Source organism: Phascolarctos cinereus, unplaced genomic scaffold, assembly GCF_003287225.1.
Source record: "Phascolarctos cinereus isolate Bilbo 61053 unplaced genomic scaffold, phaCin_HiC Scaffold_4;HRSCAF=312, whole genome shotgun sequence".
NCBI lineage: Eukaryota > Metazoa > Chordata > Mammalia > Diprotodontia > Phascolarctidae > Phascolarctos > Phascolarctos cinereus.
In genome coordinates this window covers 95,241,886-95,263,959 of record NW_027555847.1, presented here as the reverse complement: position 1 = coordinate 95,263,959, position 22,074 = coordinate 95,241,886, and the positions used below count along the sequence as shown (strand labels likewise).

Below are 22,074 nucleotides of genomic sequence, written 5' to 3'. Positions count from 1 at the left end.
TAGATTGACAATGGAGAGAGCATTGAACTACTCAGTTTACTAGCTATGTACCGTTGGTGTTGAGTTACCTAAACTCCAAGTTTTGGTTCACTGATCTATAAAGTATAGATAATGACACCTGCTTACTGTAGGTGTACTGTGACAGTCAAGAGAAATAAAGGAGAAGGACCTTTTATGTGTTGCAAAGCACAATACAGATAAAAGCCTTTACTATTCTTATACTGGGAGATGTACCTGAACAAAGACTTTTCATTTTTATAAGGTACCACAACCCAGGTTGTGAAAGTTGCTTGCTTGAGCACAAAATCAACACATAGGGAGACAAATATTCTTAAGGGACGTATCTATCAGACTGTAGTAGCTTGATGAATGTCCTGTTTCCATTCTAGAAATGTGTCCTAATACAGGATACTCCCCTCCCCACCTAGAGTCCAGAATCAGAGAACTGCCCACCATATGTAGGTCATTAACGTGTTATCTTTTCAAAGATCACACTCTTAGACATGAGCTACGTTTCAGATTGGTGACTTCTTGACATCAGGAATACATTACAGTTGCATCGTAAAGAATTCTATAAATATAAGTCATTGTTGTTTTGAATATCTTCTACTTAAATCTTTCTATGGTGCTTCACTGTGGTTTGGAGATGACCTTGGGTCATCCTAACCAGACAGAAAGTCTTCATGTACAGGCCTGTCATGAACTGTCTGTCACCTGAAAGCCAGCCTAGCCAAGCCCAGAGAAGTTGATCACCAGGGTGGCCATAGAGTGATGACTTTGCCTGCAACAGCAATGATTGAAGATCATTTGTTTACCAAATTATAGGGAGTTTGTGGCCTGTGTTGGTGAAAGGAATATCCATGCTGATTAAATCACATATACCTAAATAAGTACTCCCCTGTAAAGAAGCAGGTCCTAGAAGTACCCCTCTGGGAGGAAAGGTAAAGATGTCTTGTCTGAGACTAACCCAATCATTAACCTGAGAAAATAAAATGGCAGGCAGAAGTAGAAGCTGGGTCAGGGAAAGATATGCAATAATCATTGGTTCCACAGTATGTTGGTTATTCCAATTCTGCCAAGGAACTGGGGGACAAGAGCATGCCAAAATGGGATTAAGTCCCAACAAGGAACAAGAACTTCGCATAGAAAAAGCCCATTCAGTACGTTGAGGATCTTTTGTTACCACAATCCAGAAGACTGGACAATTGATTTTTTTTAAAGGAAAGCCACAGCTGTTGCCAATAACCTTAACAAGGGCACCGATCTATATCCTTATGAGGTTTCCTGGAACCAGCTTAGAAGAGAGCGAAGCCAGCCCAGACCTCTGAGCTACAGAGTTCACTGCATTGTTCACAGGATCACATTTAGAGCTAAAAAGATATTAGAGATGACCTTGGTCAACACCAAGGTAGTGAAATGACTTGCAAAGGACCACACAGGTAATAAACATCAAATGCAGGACGTGAACCCAGTTCCCTTATTCTAGAACCAGTGTTCCTTCTTCTCCCCACTGGAATGAAAGTGAAAGAGCCAGGTGCAATGTCAGGTCAGGCAGTATGGGTCACCTGGCTAACTTTCCCTATGGTTTATGTTCACCCCTGGAAAAAGGCCTATGTACTAGGTATTACTACAAGCTGTTAGCTGTCTTAAGTCATGGCATACCACCAGAGGGCAGGGTAATGATGATGTCATTGACCACTTAATTTTATTTTTCAAGCTAACTGTGAGATATTCCTTTTTGTTTGGCTATTTATTTATTTTTAATTTAGCATTAAATTTAGTGATTTGTTATTTATTTTAGTATATTTATATAATTATTTATTATTTTATTACAGAAAATTATATATAATATATAATTTAATATAATTTAGTATATTTAATTTAGTATTTTATTTTCCCCCAGTTACATATAAAACAATTTTAACATTCATTTTTAAAACTTTAAGTTCCAAATTCTCTCCCTTCATTCTTCCCCACCCCCCCATTGAGAAGGCAAGCAATTTGATATAGATTATACATGTGCATTCATGCCAAACACTTCCATAATAGTCATGACAACTTAATTCTTGAGACGCCTTCTGAGCCCATTCCTATTTTCTTGGGCATGTTTGTATTAGAAGTTGTGGGACCCCGAAACCCTTGCTGAGATGAGACCCTGGCTCACAGAAAATGATCATCATATGGTCACTGGCCATATGGTTTTGTAGCAGAACAGGACTAAGGTGTCAGTGTTCAAGTTTTCCCTAAAGGACAGAACCAATTAACTGATAGCTGGTGAACGTGCTTCCAAATCCCTTACTTAGAAGAGAGCAGCATGATTTCACACTAGTTTAAACTTCCAGGGGCTGAAGCAATAGAGGCCTCCAGAAAGCTAAAGGACACATGGGAAGAAGAATGCAAGAAAGCTAGAAGCCCTTTCAAGTTGGAAAGGCTTTAAGCAGAGGCTTGGCAATGCATGGTGTCACCTAAGGGCCAGCCTAACTAGGTTGAAAGAAGCTCGTTTCCAGTTTGAATACAAGGTAATGAATTTTTCAGTCCTAGCAATTCATAAAGACTACCTACTAAGGTGGAAGGTGGTTGCAATCTATACCAGTTGGGAAAGGACTCATCATAATGAAATCACAGCTCCTTGAGGTTCTGAAGTCAGTATTATCAGCAACAATCACTCAGAGTGGGTTACTTCCACTGATGTGATGGTATATGTTTATTTAACAAGTGGCTCTCCAGGGCGAAAATGTACACTCAACACACTTTTAAAGTTAAATCTGTATTACTGCTTTCTCTATCATTTTCTTAAGTTTAGATAATCAACAAACCAATACATCAAATCCTGATTTGTGGTGTTTGCTGGATTTCTAACATGTAAATGCTCACACTGGAAATTTAACAATTGGCTTTCATAAGCCAGTATGAGCTGGCTTTAGTACACTCCTGATTACTTCTGGGATGGATCTGTCAGCTATGTCTATCTGATTTATATTGATCTGTGATCGTGGACAAATCTCTTTTCCTCTCTAGACCTCAATTTCCTCTTCTGTAAAATCAGAGTGTTACATTAGAAAGGAAGAAACAGGATATACAGTGGATAGAGAAGTCACCCTGAAGCTAGGAAGTCTGGGTTCAAGTCTAGCTTCTGACACATACTAGCTGTATGTGTAAGTACTTAATCTCTGGGTAAGTACTTAATCTCTCAGTGCTCTAGGCAATCTCTAAGGAAAGGTGCTGACCTGCATTGGTAGAGTGAAGTTTCCCAAACTGGGCATTTACCAAGGAAATCACAGATCCAATGTCTATCCATATCCCTAGATTAGACAGTCCTTAAGGACCCCTATAGCTACAAATCCTTTGATTTCATGATCCTTAAAATCTTCCTCCTCAGAGTAGTACTCTCCGACCTTCCTCAGAGACAAGTTTATACCCAGTAGCCTTCTACTCATTGACTACAGCAGATGGGAGTCTACCTTAATTTAAGAGGAAAATGCAGGAGAAAATACAGGAAGGAAAGAATAATCAGCAAATCCCCATACTGTATTTCTTTCTGTTTAGACTTCTTTTTGCTGGCAGGTAATCCTGGCTTCACATCTTTATTTCTTCATCTGTAAAATGTGATTAATAATCTTAGCACCATGACTGCAGAAGGTTGTGGAAGCCTTGTATGTCTCAAAGCTCTCAAAGTATAAATAATTACTATGATTGTTCCTTTTCCAAACTAATTATTTGTTTAAATAAGTATTTCTGCCTTAATTGTAGCCTTTCCATAAGAAAGAGACTTAATGTTTCCACAAATGTATTTGCATTTCTACAAATCTTGTATTTTCTCTTGGGAACGCATGCTTAATAAATATATTTTCATGAGCTAAATTCTAATGGAAGCAGAAGGCCTTTCTTAAATAGATAATCAGCCTCGTGACAGAAGGTTAAGCAGAAGCACAATGTACAATATGCAAACTATTTTTCTTTTTATGGAGGTTAGTTGGTCTTCAGTCAGACAGTAACACTTTGCTAAGACTGATTTCAGAAGACCGCCTGCTCAGTTAGGTGCAGAGGGAGAGGGGAAGTTGGAGGAAGGCTCAAGGAAGGGAGTGTATCCTTACCCTTGCATGTTGGTGTCTTATTTGTCCACTCCGTGCCATTCTCTCTCCAGATGCAGCTAGTGATGCCTTGTCCCAGCATCTGGTGGCCTATAGGGCAATGGAACATCAGTACTGTCCCGATGGCGGTGCCATTGCCATGGATTATTTGGAAGGTGCCCCCTTGAGGTGGAAAGGCTCGGCTACATTGACCTGTGGATTTAATCAGAAAGATCTCTTGTGAAGTCTGAATACAAATGCAAAGAATCTCATGGATGGAGAACAAGGTGACCGGATTGCAGCACTTGATGTTTTGGGCGACTGATGCCAGAGACCAAGACAAGGTCAGTGTCTACCATTCTCAACCCCATCCAACAGGCAAGAAAAGGCAGCCTGGTTAGAGATGGGCTGTTGTCTTCTGCCAGCGTTCTCTTGGTATTTGCTCTATTTCTGATGATTTCTATCTGTGGATAATCATAGACAGTAAGGACAATCAAAGGCCCTGAAAGGCAGAATCACAGAATTTCAGAGACAATCTAATCTATTCCCTCGATTTACAGATGAGGAGACTGTGGACCACAGAGAAGAGACTTGCTCAAGGTCACACAGAGAATTATTGAAAGATCCAAGACTAGAACCTAAGTCCACTCCCAACCCAGGGCTTTCCCTCCTCTATCATAAAGGCACAGTCAAGTGGCTCCATTTGAAACACAATGGGCTGGTCCAGAGAATCATTGCACTCCTTTAAAACCATTATTTTTTCAAAGCCTGTTTTTTCAGAGCTATATTTCAAGAAATCATAAGTAAAAACTGCACAGGACAAAAAAGTAAATTGTCCTAGCATTTAGAAAAATAATCTAGCCCCCAAACACCAAAATACCTTACAACATATAAGCAAACAAAAATTAAGATTCCTATAGACAGAGCATCCACATGTAAGGATATGGTGCCCCAAGTGGAGAGATGGACCACATGTGGGTTGTGGTTATATGTGGAACAGCACTTTGGGTTGAGAGGCATCATGGTCTGGAGAAGAGCACACTAGTTCTGGAGTCCCAGGATCAGGGTTCAAATTCCACCTTTAATGAGATTTGCTGCTTGTGTGGCTTTGGACAAATCCCTTCTCCTCTATGGGCCTCAGTTTCCTCATCTGTAAAATAAAGGGGTTGGACTAGATGGTCTCTGAGGTCTTCACGTTTTACTTAAGACCCTATGAATGTCTATTCTGAATGGTCTTTTTTAGTCTGTGCAAAACACTGACCTCAGTTCCTGTTTTTCCTCCAGGGACCGTCTTGTGATCTACTCCACACCCTTACCCTCCTGTGCTCTCTTCTAACACTGAAAAAGAAAAGTTTTCTCTCACTCATTTGAGAAATAGTAGACTTCTGATCTCCATCGATCTAGCTGCTTCTTAGCCTCTGAATGGCTTCTCCTAGCAAATCCATGAGGAGCCTAAAGTTACTGATGGGGTCATTCATTGTTATTGGTATTATGCCATATCCCCATTGAAATGTGAGCTAAAAGCTTTCCCAGTAGGATTAAGGGTAAAGCAAGGATGCCCACTGCCTCCACTTTTATTTTACACAGTGATAGAAACGCTAGCTACAGCAAGAAGACAAGAGAAAATAATCAAATGAATAAGCATAGGCAAAAAGGAGCCAAAATTATTTCTACTTGCAGATGATATGGTCATCTACCTAGAGAATCCTAGAGAATCAATGAACAGAGACAAAAGCTTCAGTAAACTTTGGAAGAGACAGAAAATAATAACAGCAAAATTAAAGGCCTTAAATCTATTTATAATTATAGATGAGGGAAAAATTGTCAAACAAGGCATAGAGTAGACAATCTTACTGGTGTAAAATTTAAAACAAACTTTTGCCCCAACACAACCAAGGCAACTGAAAGCCCTGAAGATGGATAGGGGAGAGTGTTTGAATTAAATTTGACATCCAACAGCTATAGAGAACTGACAGATACATGAGATTAATAGCCATTCCTCTCTTGTAAAATACATTTCCTGAGAACACAGTTCATTTATCAATTATTTAAAGACAGAAATGTCCCTTAAATTTTCAAGGAATGCATTTTGTAAAAAGGGCTTGGGTGTTTGTTGGAAAGTGTCTGTTGAACCAAAACAAAATTATTTCCATGTGGTTTTTTTTATATGAATAACCTGTGATTGTATCATTGGAGGGAGCTCCCAGTGAGAATTTCCTTTAATCAATAAAGAGGTTTCAAGCCTTAAGAAAGTTGCCTGGTGCTAAATAAGTTAAATGATTTGAACAAGGTCACAATGCCAGTCACATGTGAACTCAAGTCTTTACAATTCTTAGGCTGGCTCTCTAGACACTATGCCATACTGACTCTCATCAATAAATTTAATTTAAAAAAATTTTTTTTAGGCGATTGGGGTTAAGTGACTTGCCCAGGGTCCAACAGCTAGTAAGTGTCAAGTGTTTGGTCTGAGGCTGGATTTGAACTTAGGTCCTCCTGACTTCAGGGCCAGTGCTCTACCCACTGCTGCCCCTAATTTTTAAAATTTTTAAAAAGTGAAAGTGACTGCCTTTAAAAAGAGAGGCAGGGTTTAGCTAACTACTGAGCTTCACTATTTTTAATTTCAACTGCTTCCTACTCCCCAGGAGCAAATGCAGCCTAAAATCTGCTGCTCTGTGATGCCTTTGTTATTGAGTTTTAGCCCATGAACTTACATTTTCTCCAAGGTCTAGGGATTAATTCTAGACCCAGATCTACTTTAGTGCAGTACCTAATTAAATGTTCCAGACTAGGGTCTATGTAAGAGCAGACAGAAGGACATAAATCTGAGGGCAGAGAGGAACTTTTAGACATTTAGTGTCTTTGAAATGGCAAAAGCAAATAAAAGTCATCAATTACTCCTCTGCAGACATTTACACAAAGGTCTTAGAAATACAGCCTGTTAGGGCAGCTAGGTGGTGCAGTAGATAGAGCTCAGCCCCGAAGTCAGGAGGCCTTGAGTTCAAATCCAACCTTACACACTTACTAGCTGGGTGAACCTGAACAAGTCACTTAACTGCAATTGCCAGAAAGAAAGAAAGACAGCTCTTGGCTCCATGGACTGAAGAGCAGCCCCCACTGTGGGGAAGATGGAGCTTGGCTGTCTGATAATCTCTCTGAAAATCCGGGCTATATATTATCTTCTTTTAGTGACCTCTATTAGTCTGACTATTATCATCTTACAAAACCTCTGCTATTTCATCTCTGCATCACTAGGTGCCGACTTACTGGACCCATATAATATTATGCAAGTTTCATGCCAGATTCCCCAGAATGCAGTTGTGGCATAGTAGGACACACTCAGAATCAGGGTCCAGTCTCCATTCTGCTAGTAACTCATTGTGTGACTTTGGGCAAAGTCACCTAACCTTTCTGAGGTTCTGATGAGGACCAGATGTGCCCTAAGGTCCCTTTTTGCTTTGAGATTCTAGGAATTCCTGTACTCACCTCCTCCTCTACTCTCCCAACTGTGTGTCCTCAAACATCTACGCTTGTTATGACCATGCACAGAATCTTTATTTTTGATACATAAAAATAAAATATTTACTATGATTTTTTAAAAGTTTAAAAATTAAACGGAACAAGACTCATGGGCAATACCTGCTTTTCCCTTTTTAATAGTTAACCTGCATCATTTCTTCAGGCCTGGCCAGATACCAGACTACCTTAACCACAGAATTGTAGATTACCAGGGACCAGGCTTGTGATTTTGCTGGTATCAGAAATTCCTGGATGAGGGAGCTCTACCAAGGCAAGTCAGCATTCTCTTCTCTACAATAGTCTTAGGGGGTGGTCTAGAGTACTAAGAGGTTAAGTGATTTGTCCAGGGTGACAAAGCCAGTATGTGTCTGAGGCGGCACTTGAACCCAGATCTTCTTGGCTTTGAGGTCAGTTCTCACACCACATTGCCTCTTCCCCACAGAATTACTATTCCTTGTAAAAACAACACATCCTTTATTAAAAACTTTGTCATTATAGATTTATTTTTATGTTCAGAACAACCCTATGAAGTAGACAGTACTCATTTTATAGATGAGGAAATAAAGGCCTGAGGAGACTAAATGTCTTGAGAAAGGATGCAGTAAACTTTAGAGCTGGACTAGTTCAAACCTAGTCCTCTGCTGTTAAGCCTAGGCCACACCCTGCCTTCTTGTAGTTTCACAGGCCAAAATACCAAAATATCATGATTTTATTTTGCTTCTTCCAAACCTAGGTAAGTTTCAGGGTATTCAACCTTCATCCAGCAAATTTCCATGGATAACCAATCTCCTGTGTTTTAGGTACTTTGGGGAGAGGCATGGAATTCCAAAACAAACCTAACTCCTTATCTTTAAGGGGCTGCTAGGCCAGAGAGAAGAAATTTGGGAAACAACTGGAGGGGAAAAAGATTTTGGACCAAGCCTGATTTCATCTATATAGGGAACTAGCAGTGATGAACCTCCCTCTATAGACACAGGTTGGCAGCAATTCTGTAATTTAAGGGCCTTCGAGAGGACCCTGAGAGGTTTAAATGACTTACCCAGGGTCACCCACCCACTATTTGTCAGAGGTGGGGCTTGAGCACTGGTCTTCCTAAGTGAAAGGGAGGCAGCTAGGTGGCGCCATGGTGGATAGAGTGCCAGGCCTGGAGTCAGGAAGACCTGAGTTCAAATCTGACCTCAGACACTTACTAGGTGTGTGACCCTGGGCAAGTCACGGAACCCTGTTTGCCTCAGTTTCCTCATCTGCAAAATGAACTAGAGAAAGAAACGGCAAACCCCGTCAGTATCTTTGCCAAGAAAATGACCAAACAGCAACAGTAGGAGTGCAGCGAATAGCTTGCTGGACTTAAAATCAGGATGACCCAAATTCAAATTCCGCCTCAGTTTGTATGATGCCAAACAATTCACTTAACCACTCCAGGCTTCAGTTTTCTTATCTGAAAATAGGGATAATAAGAATACCTTTAACTTAGAAGGTTGTGGGAATCAAATGAGACAACATGCATTGTAAACCTTTCAGCATTTATATAAATCTTTTTTTAATTAATTTACTTTTAATTTTCAACATTCACTTTTATAAGATGTTGAATTCTAATTTTTTTGCCCTCTCTCTCTTGCCCCTTCCCTAAGACAGCATGCAATCTGAAATAGGCTACATTATATATAAACTGAAGCCCAAAGAGGGAGGTGGTTTGCTAACTGCTCAGACTATCCCCCAAAGTAGACCTGGGTCAAACCAGTTTTTACTTACATCACTCAAATGCAAATGGTTGGTGTTATCATCTGAACAACAGTTCCTAGGCTTCCTTTGGAACGCCACCTTTCTAACAATTTTTTTTTTGGCTAGGCAGTAGGGTTAAGTGACTTGCTCAGGATCACACAGCTAGTAAGTGTTGAGTGTCTGTGGTCAAATTTGAACTCAGGTCTCCTCCTGACTCCAAGGCCAGACCTCGAACAATTGTTTTAAGGGAAAGAATGTTAAGGTGTTTTCCATAGCAGCAGCAGGATACACACTAACCCAAGTATACTTCACCACCATGACTTGTCACCAAGGACATGATATGATTTCTCCAGAGATTATTTCTTCACTCGGAAATTCATAAAGCTGTTAGAAGGAATTTTACTGGCTTGCTGTCTCTGATAAGAGGACCACAAAAGAGTCTGTGGCAAGTTCATGATGAGTCGTCACAAATTCAAGCCGATCCCTAGAAATCAGGCTAGAACAGACCTGGGGAGGAAGGGAGGACCGGGTAAAACTGTCATTGTTTCTTGGCTGTAACTAGAAAGTCAGAAATTCAGCTGCCAAACACTTCCCCTGATCTCCACCCCTACCCTGTCCATTCCATCCAGGTGCATCCATTGCATCAGCCAGCTCCCCAGTGACAGCTTACCTTCATTCCCAGCATGCCTTACCTCTCCAGATCTCCCAGTTTCTAACATTCTATCCCACTTTTGACTATCCCTTATTCTCTAGAATAGATCATAAGATCGCAGCTGAAAGCTATGGAATTCAACCCCCTCATTTGACAGAAGAAGGAAGTGAGGCTCAAGGAAATTAAGTGATTTGCTAAGGTCATGAAGATAGTTGTCAGATGGTGAGATTTGAACCCAGATCCTTTGATCCTAGGACCCAGTCTACCTGCCTAGTTTGATCTGCTATCTTGTCTCAGATTCCAGCTCTGCTGTGCCCTCTGACACAATTCAAGAGTGTATTGGAATTCTCCTGATCAGCTAGGAGCCCTAGGTCTGCAAAGGTACCATGGACCTGTATGACTCAATAAAATGCTGTAATTTTTGTTTCACTTTATCTTCACCCTTGGCTTATAATGTGGGTAAATCAATAGCAACCATCACCACTACCACCAACTTCCCTTCCCCCACCTTCCTTCACATACCATTCCCCAAATCCTGGCTCAGAAATGCTTCCCTTTTCTGTATAGGGGACAGCTAGGTGACACCATAGTGCAGAGTGTTGGACCAGGAGCCAGGAAGACTCATCTTCCTGAGTTCAAATCTGCCCTCTGACGCTTACTAGCTGTGTGATCCTGGGCAAGTCACTGAACCCTGTTTGCCTCAGTTTTCTCATCTATAAAATGAGCTGGAGAAGGAAATGGCAAACCACTTCAGTATCTTTGCCAGGAAAACCCCAAATGAGGTCACAAAGAGTCAGATATGACTGAACAACAACAAATTTGGGGTAGGCCTAGCAATGGTATAGTTGGGTGAAAGGACACACACAGCCTAGTACCCACCAGTAGTACATCAATGTGCCTGCTCTGACACCGCCCCTCCAACATTTATCATTTTGCCTTTTTTGGGGAGGTGGTGCCATCTTTGCCACTCTGATGGGTATCAGGTAGAATCTCAGAATTGTTTTACTTTCCATTTGTCTGATTAGTATAATTTGGAGCATTTTTTCATAAGAAAAAGTAATTGTTGTTGAAAGAAGAAAAGGTACACCAAAAATTTTTGTAAATACTATATACATATAAAACCTATAAAAATGTACATGTTCTGTAGATAAAATGTTAATAGCAGCTCTTTTTGTGATAGTAAAAAAACAGAACAAAACAAAGTAGAAACCAAGGGGGTGCCTATAAATTGAGAAATAGCTGAGTAAGTTATATGAAAGTGATGTGATACTTCTATGCAAAAAAGAGGACATAGATGATTTCAAAAGGGCATGGAAAGACTTTTACGGATCAACACAGTGAAGTTATAGAACGAGATAAACAATCCATCCTGTACTATTAACTTTAAAAATGAACATTTCTGAGGACTTTTATAAAGAGGCAAAAAAATTTAATGAGCAAAATAAGAACAATTTCTATGAAACAACTTTGAAAGCTGTACAAACTATGCTCAATTCAATGACCATTCATTAGACAAGAGGACAGATGATGAAATATGCTCTCCAGGACAAGGTGATAGATTGGATAAACGAAATCACACACATGCACATATCGCACATATGTGTATACATGTACACATATGTGTTCTGTATACATGTGTATATATACAGAGCCACTAAAGAAATTTAGTTTGCTCGACTATGTATATTTTTTTATAAGGAATTTGTTTTTCTTTTTTTTTCCAATGGGGAGGGTTCTATTAATTAAAATAAAATAGAGAGGTAGGAGGGTGCTACAGATTTGGAACATTACATGCACTTTCATATGCGTTTACTATTATTTTTATTTGTATTATAGATATTTAACTGTATTATTAATTGTATCTGTTTTACTTTGTTATAAGAGACTTTTCAGAGTGGGGATGATCTGTAAATGTTTGTAATGTTAAAACAAAATACACTAATAAAACTTTTTTTAAAGAGGGGAAAAAAGGAAATAAACCATTCCATCAACTTTCCTTATTAATGCAAAACTGACCCTGGCACAAAACAGCTGCCTCCTGCCCCCCATACTGAGTCTTACTATGGAAAGGATTCTTTGATATGGGGATGTCATCCCCAAGACATCAGAAACCTAGCTCTCTGTGGGGAAGGGAACCTATTTTGCAAGTTCAGGTTAATAAATTATTTGTGGAACTCACTTGACATTCATTCATTTAAACATTTACCGAACATCTATGTGCTGGGCATAGACACTTGCCTGGAGTCTTGCTTGTTAAAATGTGAGCTCCTTGAGAAGTGATTGGGTTATTACCCCCTTTCTTTTGATCTACACATAGAAAGCATAGTCCCTGATGGCACACAGCAAGTGCTAAATAAATGCTTCTTGACTTGGGCAATTTGGATCTCTGCTTTCATCATTCCCTCTCTTATCTGTGTATGTATCATATCCCTGTTTCCCCATCTAGAAGAATATAAGGTGCTTGAGGGCAAAAATTGTGTTGTATGTCTATACCCTCAGCCCTTGGCACAGGGCTTGTTTATTGAGTCAGATAGAGACAAATAAAACCTGAGTCATAATTTTCATTTGAGGAGCTAGGTCTTAGTGGACTGAGTAGACTTTGAGCACTGCATTAATGCCATCCAGACCTGCCTCTTTAGTCCGATGATTCAATGGAGTCTTCCATCATGTTGCCCTCACTCCACGAAGCAAAGCACAGTAAGGAAGCTCTTGGAGCAGAGAAAGCTTAAGGAAGAGTTTAGCTGGCCATGATCTCAGACACAGATTGGTCAAGTCGGCTAAAATAAGCAGACGTGGCTCCTGGTTCCTCATTCAGGGTTTCCAGTTCCTCATTCCTGGAGGCCCAGGGAAGCTGTTTATTTCTTACCCGATACAAATTGCAAAAATCAGACAGAGGGGCGAAACCTTCTCTACCTTCTTGTTTGTTCTCAGTGTCCACTTTCAGGTCCTAGACTTTCTATTAAAGAAAGGGACAGAGTGAAAAGGCAGCCTTCTCTGTATTCCAGCCCAGGGCAGTCTGCTGCTATTCCCTCCACTATTCTCTGAGGTGAAGAGAATCAAGAAAAGCCAACTAGAGATGAGACTAAGAGGGACCCAGACTATGTATGATGTGGCAGCTGGGAGAAGAGGCAGAATTCACTCCTATAAGGTCTAGGTCTCTTACCTATGATTCTGCCTTGAGTAGGCATTCATTTTCCCAGTTGGAAGAGAAGGGAGAGAGACAATATGTGTAGCCACTGACATGTTTTCTAATATAACTAGGCATGATGTGGTATGGCCCAAGGCTGAGTTAGTCTATCTAGCAAAGACCTCAAACTGGCATTTTAAAGTTTTATTTTAAATAAAGTTACAATACATTCCAGTGGATTGTAAGCTCCTTGAGAGAAGGAATTGTTTAAAAAATTATCTTTTGTTTTTCACATCGCCTAAATTTTCTGTACATTCCTCCCCCTCCCCAAGAGCAATCTCATATAACAACGTGTATACACACACACACACACACACACACAGAGGAAAAGAAAAACAATCAGCAAAAATAATCAAGATTTGAAAAAGTCTGAAAATATATGCAATTTTTATGCCCATGGACCTCCTTCTACTGCAAAGGAGTGAGAGGAGGGATCTTCTCGTGTTAATTCTTCGAGACCGTGTTCTTTGTACTTTTGCAGCGTGCATTTTGTGTTTCCTCGGCTCTGCTTAGCTCTGTTAAGGCTTTCTGAGGTTCTTTGTATTCCTAATTCGTTTCTTACAGGGGAATAATATTTCATTACATCCATATGCTACGGTTTGCTTGGCTGTTCTCCAATCAATGGGCATCTAACTTTATTTCCAGTTCTTTGTTACCACACAAAAAAGTGCAGCTCTAGTTGGCTTATCTTTTTATCGGTGACCTCCTCAGGACTCTTTTTCTTTAACCTCTGTAGTCTCAGGTCTATCATGGTGCCTCCATCAAAACTAGGATATTAATAAATGTTCGTTGAATTGAAGTCCAGTGACTTATGGCACCCTCAGGGCAAAGGGACAGATTGGACAAGGATGCTGCTGCTACTCCAAGAGAAAATGCCTTAATTTGATCAGCACTTCAAACTCCCCAGCATTTCATCATACCTTCCAGCCTGGAGGCTTTCACTTTCCAAGGCAGGACCTATGGGCATATCTCCCAGGTGTCAAGGAGATCAGACAGACTAGTTTGAATGACACCCTTCACTCCTCACCAAAGGAATTCCTTTCACCAACCAAGCATTAGGTACCATAATGCAATGAATGAGGAAAGTAACACATCAGCCTGTTACCTCTCTTTTACTAAAACTGTCCTGAATTTTCTCCTCTCAATGGAGACTGAAGACCTCAATGCTTGATGCTCTCTGCAGACATCCTTAGTTAAAGCTTGTCTAGTTTTTGGGGTGTCAGCAGTATCCCCATGTGTGACAGGGAGGTTCGTGTGCCATCCCGTATTTGGGGGGGTGACTGGATCTTACTCTTCCCTTATTAATCCTTACATCCCCCTCAGTTTTCCCTTTGGTGTTTCCAGTTAAGCCCCGAAATGTAGAGCTGCCTATTGCCTTCAGTACTGAATGGTCTTTAATAATTCTTTAACACTTCCTCACCTCCTACCTCCCATCTCCATCCCAGCAACAGACCACAACAGCTACTAAGTACTGAACAACAATAATCATAACAGTCAGTCAGTCAGTCAGTCAGTCAATAAGCAGTCAGTTCACAAGCATTTATTAAGCCCTAATTATGTGCTAGGCAATTGTGCTAAGCACTGGAAATATAAAGAAAGGCAAAAAAAAAAGTCCTGCCCTCACGCTCACAGTCTAGGGAGGAGACAAGCAAACAAATATATACAAAGAAGCTATATATAGGATGAATAGGAAATAACAGAGGGAAAGCACTAAATAAAGAGGTATTGGAAAAGGCTTCCTGTGGAAGGTGGGATTTTAGCTGGGACTCAAAAGAAGCTGGGAGGTAGAAATGAAGAGAGAGAACATTCCACGTATGAGAGACACCCAGAGAAAATGTGGGGAGCCTAGAGATGGAGTGTCTAGTTCTGGGAACAGCAGTAAGGCTTCTGGATCAAAGAGTATGTGGGGGTGGTATGAGGTTTTCACTGTTGTTCAGTCGCTTTTCAGTCGTGTCTGACTCTCCAGGACCCCATTTTAGGGTTTTCTTGGTAAAGATACTGAAGTGGTTTGCCATTTCCTTTTCCAGCTCATTTTATAAGTGAGGAAACTGAGGCAAAAACAGTTAAGTGACTTGCCCAGGTTCAGGCAGCTAGTAAGCTTCTGAGGCCAGATTTGAACTCAGAAAGATATGTCTTCCTGACTTCAAGCCCAGCAGTCTATCCACTGAGCCACCTAGCCACCCTTGTACAAGGTTTAAGAAGACTGAAAAGATGAAGGGGAGCAGGGGTAGGTTCTGAAGAGCTTTGAACACCAAAGAGGGGATTTTATATTTAATCCTGGAGGTGATAGGAAGCCACTGGAGTTTATTGAATATGAGGGTGACATGGTCAGACTAGCACTCTAGGAAAATCATTTTGGTGGCTGACTGGAGGGTAGACTGGAGGATGACAGTAATAATCATGGCATTTATACGGTCCTTAAGCTTTACACTGAAACCAACTTCACTTAGTCCTTACCACGAATCTATAAGTACTATAGATACTATGTTTGTTTTATAGATGAAGAAACTGAGATTCAGGTTAAGTGACATGCCCATAGCACACAATAACTGCTGACATTTGAACTCAGGTCTCTCCTGACTCCAGGATTAATGATGCTCTTTCTACTAAATCATAGTGGGACCTACCTCTCTGGGATGGGGGCTGACCCAGGGCAAAACTGGAAAATCCATTCATTTCCTCACTGAGTACCAATTTCATGTAAAATATTGCTCGCTTAAACCTCCTACACAAATGCCCAGGGCTTTTCATGTGGCTCTGGGTTTCTTCTGCCAGGACAGAAAAGATCAGTATGAAAGAACATCAGAGGTGTTAAGGGCTTCCTATATTAATCACTTCCTTTCAGGTGTGTCCAGAGAGAGGAGGCACAGTATTCAACACATAGGAAGAAATTGTTAATGGTAGAATTGGGGCCCAGCACCCTACAAATTATACATCTTAGGAAAAGATTGCCTGGATCCTCTTATGCTTGACTCTCATCCAACTTAGAAATCAATTTAAAAAGTGAAAGAAGACTTCACTCAACATCTTTCCACTCTTCCTCTCAACATGAACTCCCATAAAGAAAGAGATCAGAGCTAAGGAATAAATATAGCAGAGGGGCTGGCTATCCACATAGAGAGTTGATGAGTTGGGGGGAGAGGTTGGGAAGCCTTCTTATCTATGTAGTCATACTGCCTCTGCTCAGGGAACCTCTCCAGAGAAGAGTTTCTGGACCCAGCTTCCTGGAGACAAGAGCTCAGCAGTGAAGTACACTTTGTCTTCTTAGCAGACAGGTGGGCAACTACAGGAGCAGAATGAGATAGAAATTTTCAGACAAGGCCAAATTGCCCGTACTTCTTTGTTACAAGAGTTAATTCCATGATGGAGAAAGGATGTCATTGGGAAGGACAGCGATGTCCCACAAAACAGAGCCAAATTGTGGAGGACAAACCAGGATTTTGCCCTTCATTAGTAATAAACTCAGGCATAGTTTATTACTAAAAGAGAAACCCTAGGTTAAGGCATGAGTCAAAAAGAATGATTTGTTGCAATAACCTCAAGATTGAGCATGTTCAACATAAATCTATACCTGGGGTTCTGGCCAAGGATTCTTACTATTATAACAATTCCAACGTCTTTAAAACTTTATAAGAAGCTTTCACATTCATTATTTTAACATAACTGGTAGTAAAGACTATCTCCTCAAATGTTCTTGTATTCACTTACACCAAAGTAGAATTAAATTCTTTGAGGGTAGGGACTCTTTTTAACCTTATCGCCCAGACCTACCACAGTGTCTTATACACGACAGACACTAAATGAATTGAATTGAATACTTAGAGAGAACTCTAGAGAAGGGAGAAGAAATGGCCTCAGAGAGAAGAACTAGGACCAGTAGGGTATGGGGGCAGGGAGCACTTCACCCCAAAGGAGATTTCAACTTAACATAAGAATGAATGAATGATAGTATATTAATATTAAACACTTACTAGCTACCAAGCATTGTGCTAAACCTGATAGATACAAATACAAAAGCAAAGATAGTCTCTGTTCTTGAAAAGTATATATTCTAAAAGGGGAAAGTGGAGGCCAGGGAAAGGAGGATTTAGAGAGTTAAAGGGTGATGAGTGAGGTCATAGGGAAGTAGATTGACACATCCTGTCGAGGAATAATGGCAGAATTGATTTGAACATAGTTCCAGAATTGGGGTGGGGTATGGGTGGGAGAGGAGTAGAGAGGTGATGGGGAGGACCAGTGGATATCAAGATGGCCTGGAGAAGGTAATGAAGACTAGGACTGTCTGAAATAGTGAGCCATGTGAAGAACTTAATTACTCATCTAAGCTGTCCAACAAGGATGGAAGCCACTAGGAAGCCACTGCTCAAACAAGGTTCCCAACACTTAGCAGACATGCTGCTAACAGAAAAATGGGCATGGAGGTTGGAATAAATGTGCTGTAATGTTCTTTGTAACTTTTTAAGATATGATGATGGCTCTTTTTGTAGTAATAAGGAGTTAGAAAATGAGAGGATGCCCATTAATTGGGGAATAGGTAGATAAATTATGGCATATGGTATATGAATGTGATGGAATACCATTGGGCACAATAAGAGTTTTAGAAAAACTTAGGAAGATTTATAAGGATTGATGCAAAATGAATTGAGTAGAACCTGGAGAATACTTTAAACAATAACAACAATATTGTAAAGACGATCAACTCTGAAAGACTTATAAATAACACTAATCAATATAATAATCAACCACAATTCCAAAGGATCATGATGAATCATGCTACCCACTTCCAGAAAGAGAGCTGAAGTACTCAGAGCACAAATTGAAAAATAATTTCTTTGATTTCTTTCTTTTTCTGAGAACATGACGAAAGAAGAAATCTGTTTTGCTTTTTTTGGAATTTGTTTGAGGGGAAGGGAAGAGGGAGAGAATTTGGAACTGAAAATGAAATTGCATTAAACAAACAGGAAGGATGTGTGATATTGGTATTATTTTCCCAAACCTGCACCATCTGATTTCTCAATTTTTCTCAGAGGTGCCCTTATTCACCCAATCTCTCACATTTCAAATCTTTTAAGTATCTTTGATTCTTCCTTTTCCCTAAATCTCATACCTAATTAAAAACAAATCTATGCCCATGCTACCTAGGTAAATATAATCAGAGAATCTCAAAGTCAGAAGAGGCCTCAGGTCATATAGTCAAAGATTCAATTAGTACTTAATATATATCAGGCAATCCAACCTCACAAGCATTCACCCCAACTATCCCTTCTCTCTGCTACTGCCTACAACTTCTCATTATGACTTACTCAATCTGCCTCCATTTGCCCAGCTGCAAGCCATCTGTGTAATATCTACCAGGGTGGGGAGCTAGTTTTTTCCCTAAAAGTCAAAGTTAGGACTTGCTTGGCTTGAGGTTAGAGGAAGGCTCAAGCTGTACCTACCATGACTGAGCTTTCTGGCAGCCTCTGGCCATATTGATGTGGTTTCCTGGTTACCTAAGGGCATAAAATAGGTTCCCATCCACTGCGAGGTTAGGGTCCTTTAGACTTGATAGATGTCCCAAGACCTAGAGAGAGTCACTACAGTCTGGTCTGCAGAACAAATCTGTTTCTGTATGGAAATGAGAGTTTCCAGGTCTATTAGAGATAAATGCTTCCATACCCTGGTTTAATATCCTTTCTGTGTTAGGACTAAGTCAACTCCTTTTATTAACTGTTCAATTATCAGACCCATGCCTAACATCATCTTTCAGGTCACTACCAGAATACTTCTCTTCTCAAAACCCTTCAAAGGTTCTCTATTGCCTCCAGAATAAGGATTAAACTTCCTTAAACTGGTATAGTATCAGACATCAAAGATGCCAAGGTCATCCACTGCATCCTGAGCCTTGCCAGTTGTCCAGACTTTTGTCTTGCCACTGGATTCTGAGGCCTCTGAAAAGAGAGTGAAGCTGAGGACTTTGAGCAACTCTTCCTCACTTCAATCCAATTCACAGACAAGTCAAGATACCACCCCATGATGTCACTGGTTCTCTTCAAAAAATGAAGGGCAAACAACAACAATAAATCTGAGACCCTTTGTAAACTATCTTCCAGCCTTATTTCATACCAACATCCCTCTATTTACTTTCTCTCTAGCCAAACTGGGCTTTTTGCTGTTCTTCCCCAACCTCAAACCCTTGAGCTTTCCTACCTCTATCTATGCCTTTGCCCATAATATTGTATCTCCTTGGAAGGGCCTCCCTCCTTCACTCTTTACTTGCTGAATTCTCACCCATCTATTATGGCCCATATCAAATGCTATCTTCTCCAGGAAGCCTTTCCCAACCCCCTTGTTGATAACGAGCTTTTCAATGTTACCTCCCTCCATTTAAAAAAACCTTTTGTTCACACCTACTGCATTTATTATTTTGTATTTGAGTTATTTGTGCATGGCTATATCTAAGTCTCCTGGTTCCATTCCCTCCATGAGGACTGGGACAAATATCTTAGGAGTCAGCTGTGAGGCAAGAGTACCAGAGAAAGTGGTCTGGAGTCAAAATATCAGAATGGCAGCCCTACTGCTTTTTAATTGTGTGACCTAAGACTGGTCATTTCACTTCTCCTGGACTCAGTTTCCCTCATCTTTAATTAAAAAAAAATTTAGGCAGTTGGGGTTAAGTGACTTACCCAGGGTCACACGGTTAGTAAGTGTCAAGTGTTTGGTCTGAGGCAAGATTTGAACTCAGGTCCTCCTGACTTCAGAGCCAGTGCTTTATCCACTGTGCAACCTAGCTGCCCCTCCCTCATCTTTAAAATGAAAGGGTTGGGCTAGATAATCTCCAATGTCCCTTCTAGCCCTAAATACTAAGATCCTATGATGTGGGGTCATTTTCTGGCTTTACATATAACTAGCTATGTGACCTTAGCACACCAAGTCACAATCTCTCTGTGCTTCAGTTTCCTCGTCCATAAAAAGGGAGGGGAAGAAAGGAAATAGACATTTATTAAGTGCCTACTGTGTGCCAGGCACTGTGTTAAGCACTTTACAATATTCTCTTGTTTGATCCTCATAACCCTGGGAGGTGGGTGCTATTATTACCCTCATTTAATAGTTAAGGAAACCGAGGCAGATGAAGGTTAAGTGACTTGCCCAGATCACTAGGGCAGTATCTGAGGCTGGATTTGAACTCAGGTCTTCCCAAACTCAGGCTCCAATGCTCTGTTCACTGCTCTACCCTGATGCCTCATTACCTATTTCATAGGACTGTTGTGAGAATCCAATGTGATCATGTATATAAAGAGTAATAAAAAATGTCCAATTTGGGGCAGCTAGGTGGTGCAATGGATAGAGCACTGGCCCTGTAGTCAGGAGGACCTGAGTTCAAATTTGACCTCAGACACATAACACTCACTAGATGGGTGACTGTGGGCAAGTCACTTAACCCCAACTGCCTCATATAAAAAAAACAAACAAACAAAAAAACAAATTAAAAAAAACCATCCAATCTTCCTTCACCATAGTCTACACAGTAAGCACTTACTGATATCTGTGAAATTGAATTGGTATTGATAATGAATTGACTGGTTATGCAAGGCTCAGTTTCCTCACTTACTCTATGTTGATAGCATCATTATCTGGATCTGACTCACATTTTATTCCAATCCAAATAGGTACCCTCCCCCTTTTCTATTTTTCTAAAATGTACATCAAAACGAGATATGAAACTGTAAATTTGGAGGGAAAAAAAGCTGGTTGAAAGGCAACGAATGCAGAGATAATTAAGCTAGCTAATTGCTCACATTTTTAAAAAATTCCCTAATGATTTCAATGAATAAATTTATTTGGCACCTAACCATTTTCCCCCTACCATGGCAAAAAAAAAATAAATCAAGTCATGATACCCATACTTCCAAACTTAGAAGATGATATCATTTGAAAGTAGCCCTCCTGTCCTTGCTAATCAAAGCTTCACATTCATTCCAATGGGCCAGATTTAGGTTAGGAAATCATCAGATTATAACCTGAGGCCACTGACAAGGAGAATTATTCATTACACTGATGGAGTCACTCTTGACCATAGGGAGTAATGGAATTCTAGAAGACTCTATCTGAAATCGACCTCAGGTCACATCTCTTCTCTGCTTAATGGATGAGTCCCATCTAAAGCATCACTGACAATTAGTCACCAGCATCCAGTTTAACATTGCCAGCGATAATGAGGTAGCCAGTTCTGCTGCTGGACAGCTCCGACTAGCAGGAAGATATTCCTTGCAATGATTTGAAACCTGCCTTAGAACTCTGGACCACTGATCTTGGTTCTCCTCTCTGCAGGGATAGAGAACAAATCTAATCCCATTTCCTTGTGTAACAGCCTTTTGTATATCAGAAGGCAGTGATTATGACCCAGCTAAGTCTTCTTCAAGCTAAACATTTAATTCATTTAATTAATAAACAGTTATTAAGTACCTGCTGTATATAGAACACTGTTTAAAAATATTTCGTTTTCCCCCAATTACAAGTAAAAACATTTTTAAACATTTATTTAAGTTCCAAATTCTGTCCCTCTCTGTTTCCCCTCTTCCCTTCCTGAGATGGTAACCAATCTGATATAGGTTATATGTGTGCAATCATGTAAAATATATTTCCATATTAGTCATTTTGTGAAAGAAAACTCAAACCAAAGGGGAAAAGAAGAAAGTGAAAAAATAGCACACTTTGGTCTGTATTTAAACACTATCAGTTCTTTCTCTGGAGGCAGATAGCATTTGTCATCAGAAGTCCTTTGGGATTGTCTTGGATCATTGTATTGCTGAGGATAGCTAAGTCATTCTCAGTGGCTCATCACACAATATTGCTGTTTCTGTGTACAATGTTCCCCTGGTTCTGCTCACTTCACTCCGCAACAGTTCATGTAAGTCTTTCCAGGTTTTTCTGAAATCATCCTATAT

At 40.3% G+C, this 22,074-nt stretch overlaps 1 protein-coding gene and 1 long non-coding RNA gene across 2 annotated transcripts in view; both read right to left on the bottom strand.

Moving 5' to 3' along the window:
* Positions 1–22,074, bottom strand: part of SUSD3 (sushi domain containing 3) — a 73,047-nt gene that overhangs the window by 14,119 nt on the left and 36,854 nt on the right. The window contains exon 2 of the mRNA XM_020999173.2: positions 4,095–4,283. Within this exon, the coding sequence (XP_020854832.1) occupies positions 4,095–4,283 (189 nt within the window). The remainder of the gene's footprint in view (positions 1–4,094; positions 4,284–22,074) is intronic.
* On the bottom strand, positions 5,109–11,058 carry LOC144456792 (uncharacterized). The gene is made up of 2 exons (XR_013485885.1): positions 5,332–11,058; positions 5,109–5,220 (listed from the first exon to the last, which is right to left on the bottom strand). It is a non-coding gene; the product is annotated as an uncharacterized LOC144456792 (long non-coding RNA).